The 12,442-nt window shown below is 40.2% G+C and overlaps 1 protein-coding gene and 1 non-coding gene across 2 annotated transcripts in view; both read right to left on the bottom strand.

The window, feature by feature from the left end:
* The window catches only part of PLBD1 (phospholipase B domain containing 1), a 72,199-nt gene that overhangs the window by 30,284 nt on the left and 29,473 nt on the right, over positions 1 to 12,442 (bottom strand). Inside the window, exons 4-6 of the mRNA XM_024128965.3 lie at positions 11,620 to 11,758; positions 5,958 to 6,098; positions 5,408 to 5,552 (exon numbers count right to left, since the gene is read on the bottom strand). Coding sequence (XP_023984733.1) covers positions 5,408 to 5,552; positions 5,958 to 6,098; positions 11,620 to 11,758 — 425 coding nt within the window. The remainder of the gene's footprint in view (positions 1 to 5,407; positions 5,553 to 5,957; positions 6,099 to 11,619; positions 11,759 to 12,442) is intronic.
* Positions 9,555 to 9,626, bottom strand: TRNAV-UAC (transfer RNA valine (anticodon UAC)). The gene has a single exon. It is a non-coding gene; the product is annotated as a tRNA-Val (tRNA).

Consider the following 12,442-nt stretch of genomic DNA (forward strand, 5'->3'; position numbering starts at 1 on the left):
ATGGCTGTTCAAAACCTTCTTTTTTTGCTTCAATAATACAGGGCCGCCTTTCTTAGAGTATCCAGAGGTTCAGGCAAGTAATTTTTGCAGGGTCCCTGCCTATATAAACAATTTGATTAAGAAATATATGACAAAATTCAAGGGCCCATGTGAGGTACAGTGATTGATTAATGAAGATTTAGAATAATGAGTAGAGAAACATACTAATGTATTTGTCTATCGTCCAATCAGTGTATGTGAAGATGCTTTGTAATGTCCGGGTACCACCTCTTTGTATTCTTTATAGTCCGATGCATTATTTCTGGAAAATTTTATATCTCCCTTCGTGAGAAAAAAGCAGCAATACTATTACTACTCTCAAAGCCATGACTCTTTGTAACCTGTTTGCACCAAAACAACATAGATTTCTTTGCCTCTGCAGTTCCTGAACACCATTTACCTAATGACTCTGCAACGTTTATCATGTCACCTGTGACTACTGAATTCTAATGACTGTCTCAGAAATAATTACTGTGCTTTGTTAATCATGACCCCAATGGCAAGTCTTACCCACAGCATTAAGAAAAATGTGAATGATAATTCTTTTTCTGGTCATTAATTCCATTCAGAATTTTATAGAGTAAACATACATCAACGTATTTCCAACTTTTGTCTGTCTTCTCTCAGACTTCTTATGCTATAATCAGTGCTCTCCTAGAAGGTGATCTCTATCCATGCTGTCTACAGCCCTACCTTTGATACACTCCCACCTGTGGGCAGGAGAGGTGAGAAGCCTGAGGCAGGAGCCAGAAGAGCAGTCTCAACTGCTCCACAGAATATCCATCCAACTTGTAACCAACTCGTGAGAGTAGGAAGTCACCTCATCAACTGGAGGCAGGAGATCTGTTACAAAGGCCTGGTTGTGTTAGAAAGCAAGGTTTTTAAAGCCCTTTGAGGGGCCAGGGCCAGCCCTCCCCACAGCACTGCTGATCACGTGGTGCAGAGCCTGCAGGGGGTGACGTGACTGCCACAGGGGCCAGTGGGGGAGCATACAGAGTAAAGCTCACTTGTCACCTCCCCTGCTGCCCTTGGGTAGAAAGGAAGCAGCACTGCAGTGAGAACACAGGTGAAAGCAGACGCTTAAGCCCAAGGGTAAGCGTGACCTTTGGCAGCCTAGGGCCTAGTGACAGTTGCAAAAATTGGGGCTCCAGACACGTGTATAAGCTTTTTACCTGGGAAGTACTGCCGAGCTGTAGCGAGGTCAAGGGGATGTACAAGGATGGTGTCTCCCAGCTTATGTCCCCTGGCAACGTCTCCTTAGCCTCTAGATGCGTGGGAAACCTGAAGTCTGTCTGAAGCTGAAGCACCAGGCTAAGTAAATAGGGATACTTGGGTTTTACAGGGATACTTGGGTTTTATTTCAGCTTGCTGTCTGTGCAGTGCCCTGGGCGTGGTAGCCTGCCAAGAGCTGTCTTTCTGATCGTTACCGTCCTGTGGAGCTCAGGAATGCCAGGGCCCCTGGCCAGCAAGGCTGGGGGATCAAGAGGTGTCCCCTATGTGGATTGAATGTGCTCACTGGCTTTAGCAGGGCAGCTGGAGAGTGGAGGGGATGGGGCCCCCTTCACTGGCTTCGGAAAGGCAGCTCTTCAGCCCCAGCCAGGGGGCAGGGGAGTGTTGCAACCACTGCATGTGCAGACTTCAGCAAGGAAGTAGGACACTGCAATGACCACTCACCCCTGCCTGTTTAGCTAGGCAGTGGGAGGGTGTTGCATCCAAGCTCACCCACCTGCGCTAGCATGCTAGGTGGAGAACGCACCAATGGCTTCCGCCAGCACCTCTGCCTTCAGGACCATTTCAGGTGTCCCCTGCCTCTCCAGCCTTTAGATGGGCAAATGAATCTTCCTCGCATATGGCACTTTCCAAACTGTTGTTATTTTGCTGGGTCTTGGGGTGAGTAAGACCACATGCAAATCCTTTACTAGGGGAATCTCAGTTTCCTATAGCACTTTGGTACCCTTGGACATCAGCCCTGCTGGGTTTCTAAGCCAAACGTTTTGGGAGCTCCTCATTCTGGTGTGGATCGCAGGGGCTGGGGTGTAATCTAAATCTTCATTAATAACATAGATTTCTTCACTAACAACCAGAAGGAAGATTCTAAATTCCTTGCTCCTCCTGGAGAAGCACCTGTCTCATGAGATCCCTCTTTATCGCGTGCTGCTGCACTCAATAAAGTGGGGTCTTTTGCAAGACCATGTGTCTACCTCTCCTACCTGTCTCAGTGTGGTCCTTTTATTCTCTGTTGTGGGAATCAGTTCATTTCATTTTCAGATCTTTTTCAGAGGGAAATGATCCAAATGTAGCTGTAGATTTAGTGTGTCTGTAAGAGCAGGTGAGTTCAGAATCTTCCTACGCTGCCACTTTGGACCCCACCTTAAATCCTTTCTAGATTAAGATGGAGGTTATTATATTAATTTATTTCCTTGAATAACTACCTGTATTTTTACGGAGTCAGCTGGGACTCTTGTGAACACAGAGCATGAGATTAGCTTAGATAAGCCTGGGTGAGCTGGGGTCAGCAAATCCTTTTGCAATACTGATGAATGTACTGTGAAGGATTACTATTGTTCCTCCTATGCTCCTATGCTCGAGCACAGTTTTGGGACTGCCCTTCTAACAATTCTCATTAGGCAATTATCCCTCAAGGATTCTGGCAAGGACAACAGGAACACTATTACTGCTATATTAATTCAGCAGTCATTTTTGACCTCTTGTTTTCTTCTTGAAGAGGAATATCAATCTTCCATCCGTATATTGACTGACCATCTGCAAAACTTTATGTGGTTTGAGTTGCCTGGATTGTTGCCTCACGCTTCTACATGTTCTGCTGGAAGCCTCTCTTGTCCTCCTCCCGTGGGCCAGACATTTTGTAATTCTAAAATGCAAATCTATTCATGTCACTTCCACTTGTCATTTTAATGGTCTTGCATTGCCCTTCATTCCCTCTCCGTGGCCTTCTCCACACTTTCTCTTGCCTATAGGCCTTTACATGTGCTGCTTGTTCCACATGGAACATTCTGTCACCCCGTTATCCCCACTGGCCTCGGGAATTTACACTTGCCTTTGTGTCTCAACATAAATTTTACTTTCTCTTAAAAGCTATCTCATCATCCCCAAACTAGGCTTCTCTATTATTACACAAATCACACTTTAGTCACTGCTTTTTTATTTGCGTCTATTTTTCACCAGAATGTAAAGTTTGTTAGAATAGGGGATGCATTTGTCCTGTGTTTCATCACAAATACTCTGCTTAGCACATTTTAATAGAAAATTGTAGATGAATAAATTATATCATGACTTGATCTATCGGTTCTGACTCAATAACTCTTAATATCCTTGTCCGTATCAGGAAGAGCCTCCAGGTCCTGCCCCTTTGAATACAAAACTGACACCACGCTCCTAACCCACCCCATCTATCATGGTACTCCTGCACCAAAGAAAAACAAGTCACCTAGCTTATTTCTGGGATCAACAGCACATACACATGGCATAAAGTTCATGGTAAAGCTTAGTTTTATATCTATGTGATGAATTCCGTTTGGCTGATCCCATAACTAAACAATTCTTTGTAATATAAATAAAATTCTACATGTTTTTTCATGTTTGCTGTTGAGAACAAAGCAGTCTAGTGAGAGAAATTATGAATGACATTGCTCCACTGGCTCCTGTAAAAACATCTTGGAGAAAAAAAAAAAGTCTTTTGTGTTCTCTCAGTTTAATTGTTCTAAAAATCTCTATTATCTATATATCTACTTCTAAATCTATCTATTCTGGAAGATATATATGCACATATGAGCAAGGTCAAAAGTTTCATAGGAAATCCCTCCATGTCCTTCTCCATCACTACCTTTGGGATTCAAGACTAGTAAGACGATGAGAACACAATTCTGCAGAGATTTCAGAGCACAAATTTCAGGTAACAGCGGAACCTTGCATTTTATCACAAATAAGAGGAAGAGTACGCATATTTGTCTCAGTATCTGGCTGGCGTTAAATTTCAGTCCAAAGGAACACAGAAGAATCGAAGCACAGTCTAACTTGGAGAAAGGAGTTCTCAGTCCCCCTCCGTACTAAAACAATTAAGCAAACTAAGGAAGGATCAGGTCACAAGGACAGAAAGACATCACTTTATTCCCCTGGTCAGAATTCCCGATAGGGTGATATTAATATTATCAAGAACAACAGTGCCAGAAGGGACAATAATACTCTGACACAAATACTCTTACAAAGCTAGATATGACAGGTGGTTGGTATAACCACCCTGTAAGTTGCATAGATGTAATTAAAGGTCTAAAGTGTCCACATCACATCTGCATTGGACACTTAGATGTTTGGTAAGAATCTCCCCCTTGCCTTTGCTCATGATGTCTCCCGAAGAGGTTGCAAATCTGCAGTTGAGGGCAATCCCAGCTAGCAGACACACGTTTTGGGGTTCACACAGTGGGTTTTGTTTTTCAAATCCATATTTCTCTCTTAAGAAGCTAGAGTATATGGAAATACCGATCTCCACGTGGCTGGGTGACAATACTCACTGGGAGCCGTCTGGCTCCCTGTCACTGGACCATGTGTTTGCTACGATCGTTTCCATTTCTATTTTCTTATACCAGCCCCTTTATTCATTTGCATCATCTTCTGTCTCCTTTAGGTACAGGAGTTTGCAATCCCAACTCTACAAAGACCATCCTTCCCATCCATCTCTACCTGCTCAAATTCTAGGCATCATTCATGGTTCATCTCAAATGTCCACCTTTTTCCTTTTCCCAACAATCAGATGTGAGTTGTCCCTATTTTGAATACTCACAACATTTCTTACACTTCTTTTGTAGCCTATACAGTATCCAGTAATAATATTGTTCTTATCTGTATAGTACTTATCTTGTTCGTGTAAGAGCTATATATAAGCTTATACATTCATTCACCCAGCCATTCAGCAAAAATTTATTAAGTACTAGGTGCCACGTACTAGGTAAACTTCTGTGGATATGGCAAAGAATAAGAGAAATGGATAAATCAACTATACTCCAATTAAAAAAAAAGAGAGAAATGGAGACAGGCTCTCAAGGAGATGCTGAGATCAGGATCTACCTCGCTCATCTTTGATTCCACTGCAGAGCCTAGGCAAGTGCCTTGTGCTTAATAAGTACTCAATTGGCATTTGTTGAAGTGAACTGTCAACCCTATTAACATAGTTTATGACATTCTATTAAATACAAGTATTAGAGCTATAGTTCATAGCACTCTAAAAACCAATTTTGATTAATGTATGCTAATCACTAAACATTTCTTCTTCCATTCCAGTTACTCTAAATCACTAAGGTTTTATCCTGAAATAGTACTCAAAGTACTCAGATGTCTCTCTAAATTTATTTACCTGGGTAACTGCTGAAAGAGAGGCGACTACTGCTGGTGTCTTTATCAATGATGTTGAAGTCCCAGTGTTTATATATCCTGAGCATGGCAGCATACGTGTACCAGCTTGAGTGAGCAAAAAAGACGTTTTCAAATCCAGGAAGAACCTATAGCCAGAATCATAGTGAAGTATACAGATAACGGACTACAAATGTAGGAAGTGAAGAGAGATTATGTCAATTAAGGCATTTACTGCTGTTTTTGTTACTGGAAAATTAACCTTTAATGTGCACAAAACAGACAGAGTCTGTCCTAGCTTCCAAAATGGAAGATTCTGGATGGTGGGAGTGGCAGGTACATAGAGCATGGGGAAAATGATGGAAGAAACGGGTAACATCATGTATATCCAATTCCCTCCATCAGTTCCTTCCAGTTCTTAACTTCTATGACAGAGGAACCTGATATATAACTATAGCTGGGAGTGATGAGATGTTACCATACTTGGGCGACATATAGAAAAAGTCCATATGGACCAGAGGAAGGACAAAGAGAAAGGCTGCCGCACGTCTCACCTTAATAAGAGCAGAGCAATGTCCCATGTCCCATCTCTTAAAAACCTCCAGGCCGGAGTTTTTTGTGGGAGAAAGTAAGGGAATCAGGTCCAGCAGATCTCCAACAGCATTCAGGAACTGAATCTGGAACAGGGTTATGGGCTGGGAAAAGACAGAGACTGCACTTAACATTGATTGCAGACAGTCAGATGTCATTTTCTATTGTGAGGGCTCCTCTCGTTAGGTATCCATTACATTATTCCTTTGTGAAGGTTCCCTAATGTAAGAGATACACTAGATTTTATTGTAGTTTATAAAATGATTTTTATGACTTTATAGTTTGTGAGACGTTTTAGCCTGTTAGCCACAGATTTGGGGAGTGGGTCCTATGAGAGTAAAATAAACAGAGCACTCTGCTTGCATTCCTCTACAGCAGGTTTTTTCAGTCTTGGCACTAGTGATATTTGGGGCCAAGTAAGTCTTTCTTGTTGGGCAGGGGGGCTGGGCGTTGTAGGAAGCTTAGCAGCATCCCTGGCCTCTACCCACTAGATATCAGTAGCACCCTCCCAATTTTGACAACCCAAAATGTCTCTAGGCATTGCAAAATGTCCTCTGGTGAGAAGTCATCCTTAGTTGAGAAGCACTGCTTTACAGCAAAAATATTCAACTAAGGTGTTTTTGATTTTGATCGCATGTTTAACATAGGACTAACAGACGTGACAGCATTAAACCTGAAGCAATGATCAGGCTTGAACATGAACTCTGTGTTAACTAGAGAGCACTGCTACAGCAAGATTCAAACCACCGGGCTTCCCTGGTGGCGCAGCGGTTGAGAGTCCGCCTGCCGATGCTAGGGGATGCGGGTTCGTGCCCCGGTCCGGGAGGATCCCGCGTGCCGCCGAGCGGCTGGGCCCGTGAGCCGTGGCCGCTGGGCCTGCGCGTCCGGAGCCTGTGCTCCGCAGCGGGACAGGCCGCAGCAGTGAGAGGCCCGCGTACGGCAAAAAAACAAAAAAAAAAAACAAAACAAACCACCAGTCACCCAGGGCTAGGCATCTACAAACAAATTGGTTTTCGGGCAGAGGTGGTGAGAAGACAAATAAATACACATGACAATTTTAACAAAAGCAAAAGCAAGAAAAAAAAACCCACCTGATTATTTATTTATATAAACATTCTCTTTGGGTTTTTTTTGAATAAGTAATCCATTCATTATTCAATTTTTTTTTGCGGTACGCGGGCCTCCCACTGTTGTAGCCTCTCCCGTTGCGGCCTCTCCCGTTGCGGGGCACAGGCTCCGGACGCGCAGGCCCAGCGGCCATGGCTCACGGGCCCAGCCGCTCCGCGGCACGTGGGATCTTCCCGGACCGGGGCACGAACCCGTGTCCCCTGCATCGGCAGGCGGACTCTCAACCACTGCGCCACCAGGGAAGCCCATTCAATATTTTTTTAAATTATAAGATCTATAGTGGAAATTCTCTTCACTCGTATCCTCTGTTCACTCAAGACCCACCCTGTCACCAGCTTACCACTTTTATTGGTTTCTTGCGTATCTCTCTAGACTTTTAAAAATGTCTTACAAATACATTTTTTGACATAAATGATAGTGTGTTATATGTACTTCTCTTCACCTTGATTTTTTTCTCTTTATTATATCTTTTCATATCTTGGGGACCTTTCCACATTTGATATAAAAATCTTCCTCATTCTTTTAAACAGTATTTCAATGAATGGATGCATTATAATATTTTTAACCAGTATTTTATTGGTAGACTTTCAGGTGGTTTCTAGTCTTTTGCTAATGTAAATAATGTAACAATAGTCAGACCTGGACACATCATTTTGTATGTGTGTGAGTCTGTGTGTAGGATAGATCTCTAGAAATGATTTTGATTTTAATAGATATTTCCAAATTGTCTTCATAGGGCTTATTTCAATTATACTAGTACGGCCTAACAACATATTAAACAATTAGTTTATTTCCAGCTTGATAGGTGAAAAACAGTATCTCATTGTAGTTTATACTGGCATTTCGTCTATATGAGCACCACTGAGCGTATGTTTAAAAATCTTTGGATTTATTTTTTGTGAACTGTGAATGTGCTTTATCTGTTTTTCTACTAGGTTATTCTTGTTTACCTACTTTTAAGAGTTCTTTAAGTATTAGAGAGATTAGTTCATTGTCTCTAAGATGCATTGCAATATATCTTTCAGTTTGTAATTTGCTTTTAAATATTTTGCCTTTATTTTAAAAATTAAGAATGATACCATACGTATGAAAGAATAAAGATGTATATGCACAGTTTAAGGAAAAATAACAAACTCCTATTACCCACCTCACAGTTTAAAAAATAGAATATTAGCTGTGCCTTAGAAGTCACCAATCTCATTTCCCTTCCTTTCCCTACCAGTAGTAACTACTCTACTAAATTTCATGTTGTTCATTACTTGCTCTTCTATTATTTTATCATCTATGTATAAATCCTTAAACAATTATTTTTAAAACTTTTCCTGGTTTTGAATATGTACAAATAGAATCATACTGTGTTCATTCTTTTGCTAAAAATTATTTTTTGACATTTATCAATGTTGATCATGTGGAAATAGTTCATTCATTTTCATTCCTATATGGTATCCCATTACATGAATATATAGTGTCACAATATACTTAATGATAAATATCTGGGGTGTTTCCAGTTCACAGCAAAACAATGGTACTGTGAACTTTTACGTACTTGGGCCCCATGTTCAAGAAAGTATGTAATATCTGAGTGGATCTGCCAGGTTGTAGAATATGTGTTATCCTCAAATGTTTCAAGTAAGGTCCAATCCTTTTCCAAAGTGGCTGTAATAGTTTACTTACTCCAGTAGTGCTTGGGATTTCCCAGTTCTGGTGTGTAATAGGATCTCACTGTGGTTTTACTATGCATTTTCTTGAAATAGAGCATTTCTTCACCTGTTTATTGGCCATAGGTATTTCCTCTTCCATGAAATTCCTCTCGATGTTTTTGCCCACTGCCCATTTTTCTACTGAGTATTTTCTTTTTAACAATTTGTCGATGTTCTTTATGTATCTTAGATACAAATCCTTTGTTAGTTAAACGTATTGCAAATATCTTCTCCTGGTTTACATCTTATCTTTTCACTCTCTATACTGTCTTTTTTTTTTTTAAACATCTTTATTGGAGTATAATTGCTTTACAATGGTGTGTTAGTTTCTGCTTTATAACAGTGAATCAGTTATACATATACACATGTTCCCATATCTCTTCCCTCCTGTGTCTCCCTCCCTCTCACCCTCCATATCCCACCCCTCTAGGCGGTCACAAACCACTTAGCTGATCTCCCTGTGCTATATGGCTGCTTTTGATAAAAAGAAATTCTTATTTTAATTAGCTGAATTTGTCAATCCTTTTCTTCATGGTTAGTGCTTTTGTGTCTTAAGACATTGTTGCCTATCTTATGTCGTATCCTCCTAGTGAAGACTGAATGATACTGGGTCTAGGCTATTGTCATTATTTCCAGGCTTTTTCAAGGGACAAAGTAAGGAAACGTGTACTTTTTTTTTTTTTTTTGGCCGAGCCATGAGGTCTGCGGGATCTTAGGTTTGCAGGATCTTAGTTCCCCAACCAGGGATTGAACCCAGGCCACAGCAGTGTAAGTGCTGAATCCTAACCACTGGACCACCAGGGAATTCCTGCAAAACGTGTATTTTTGAAAAGTAATGATTTGCTACCTATATTTCAACTTAAAAACAAAAACAAAAACACAGGATCTTCACTTCATTGATTTTTCTTATGCTGAAAATCTTGTTATCTAACATACTTATTTGCTTTATCTTACTATATCAAGTGAACGCTATCAAATTTCAAAATAGCAATATCAATATTTTTACTAAAGTAAGATTACAATTCAAGGTCGTTTGTTTTGGTTTTGGTGATTCTTCTTGTCTGTAGCATCTATTCCACTGAGGATGTACAGCAGTAACTGTGTTTTAAGGTCACTTGAAATAACTGCTGTCCGTATGGTTATGCCACAAACTTGATGCACCATTAGGTATATTTGTGTCAATTTGTTTTCAGATCTTAGGAACTGCTTTGCTTTAAAAAATTTTTTTATAAGTATGAACAGCATTTACATGGTTCCAAAGTCAAACGTAAAAAGCAAATTACATTCAGAGAAATGTAGCTTTCATCTCTGTTCCCTCCACTCTCTCTTCTTCCTTCTTTTATAGGTAATCATTTATTTTTTAGTTTTTGGCTTATTCTTTCACTGTAGTTTCTCCTTGAAAAAATGAGCAAATCTATCTATCTATTATCTATCTATCTATCTATTATCCATCTATCTATCTATCTCAATTTCTTATGCAAAAGGTAGCACATGATATACACTGGTCTTTCCATTTTTACACTTAATAACAGATTCTGAAGGTCATTCCATAATAGTACATGGAGATCCACCTTAATCCTGTTTATAGCTACATCATTTATGCAGCCAGTCTTCCATGTATTTGGCTGTTTTCGGTCTTTTCGCTATTATAAATTATCTGTGATGAACAGGCTTGCACTGTTGCCAGTGAACCTTTGCGATAATCCTAGAAATGGGATTACTGGGTCAGAGGGTAAATGAGTGTGTGATTTTGGTACTGGGTGCCAAAATTCCTGTCCATAGCAGATACACCATTTTGTATTTCCACCAGTCTTCTAGAAAAGTACCTTTTTCCCCCCATTGCCTTGCCAACACAGTATGCTCTCACACTTTGGAATTTTTGCCAAATTGATAAGTGAGAAAGTATTTCTCAGTATGATTTTAATTTGTATTTCTAATTTTATTAGCAAGGCCAAGTTCATATGATTAAGAGTATTTTTTGCATCTATTTTCTATAAACTGTTATTTTATATATTTTGTCCATTGTGAGAGTGTGTGTGTGTGTGTGTGTGTGTGTGTGTGTGTGTGTGTGTATGGTATATATATTACCCCCAGGAAATAAAATCTTCCTAATTTTTGGAAGTATATTACACGGTACCTTTCAATCTTAAATGATTCAGTAAACCTTTCAAAAAAATTATGGTGCCTGGGCATGTGTTTGTGTGTGCGTGCTATGGAGGATGAAAGCATAGAACTCGTACATTTTATAAAACTTAGACATTTTTCTTTAACAAAATATTGTCTAAAACACTTGCTTTATTAGGTTAATTAAATAGCCAGGGGCTTCCCTGGTGGCGCAGTGGTTGAGCATCCGCCTGCCGATGCAGGGGACATGGGTTCTTGCCCTGGTCCGGGAGGATCCCACATGCCGCAGAGCGGCTAGGCCCGTGAGCCGTGGCTGCTGAGCCTGCGCGTCCGGAGCCTGTGCTCCGCAACGGGAGAGGCCACAACAGTGAGAGGCCCGCGTACCGCAAAAAAAAAAAAAAAAAAAGCCAGTACATTCATATGGGGCTTTTTAACCTACCCCAGAGTATAGACTGAAAGAACACAGAAACTAGCTGGTTTACTTGTGAGTTAACCTGACACTGAGTCAGGTGCTAGCAATGAGATAGATAAGACAGTTCTTCTGTGCAAGAAATTTATTCTCTAGTCCTAATTTGATCTTCTCCTTAATTGGAATGTATCAATAATTTTAAAGATAATTTTCAATATTCTTGCCATACCATATAAATCCTGAGTAGCTTTTAAAAAATCTTACCTTTGTTCCTTCTACTATAGCCCTCTTCATTGCCCCTACATATAGCCCATCCATTTGTGCCATAACATAGCCTGTATGTCTCCAAAATGGGTCATCCTTGTAATTTTTGATGTTATCCCGGGCCCACTGATCTTGCTTCCTGGAAGACAAGTTAGATTTTTACTAGAGGTCTCCATGGTTGTTCATCCAAAGCTAAATTAAACCCAGGTATTTAGAGATTATATATTCAGATACTTATGCTAGCTAGTATAATTTAAATTCTGGATCTTAAAACATTCCAATCACTTTGAAAGGATATCAGAGCAAATCCTAAATGATTTTTAATTTCTCCCAAGGACTATGACTCTTCCATTATAACTTCCCCCATGCACTATCTAGAACTATCTAGAAACACAGGTGTAATATTTACTTATCTGTGATACTGAGACCTAAGAAAGCTGAGGATAGACTGTTCAAATATATCTTATATAAAATCATGTTTCACTAAATCGGTAAGGACAAGTTGATTAAGTTTACTTTGTAGATAGAAGTGATAAACAACAGGAAAAAACAAAAGCTCTTAAGGACAGGGTGGTTTGTATTTGTTTGTATTTCTCTCAGATCATTTTCATAGTTTATGGTTTGCCCTATTCCAGTTGTCGCTAATAACAGCCTCAATGCCTCTGTCCTAGGAAAAAGTCTTTTTTTTTTTTTAATAGTCCTTTCATTCTCTCTTCTCTTTTTTTTTTTTTTTTTTTTTTTTGCGGTACACGGGCCTGTCACTGTTGTGGCCTCTCCCGTTGCGGAGCACAGGCTCCGGACGCGCAGGCTCAGCGGCCATGGC

Source organism: Physeter macrocephalus, chromosome 6 (genome assembly GCF_002837175.3).
Source record: "Physeter macrocephalus isolate SW-GA chromosome 6, ASM283717v5, whole genome shotgun sequence".
In the NCBI taxonomy this organism is placed as follows: domain Eukaryota; kingdom Metazoa; phylum Chordata; class Mammalia; order Artiodactyla; family Physeteridae; genus Physeter; species Physeter macrocephalus.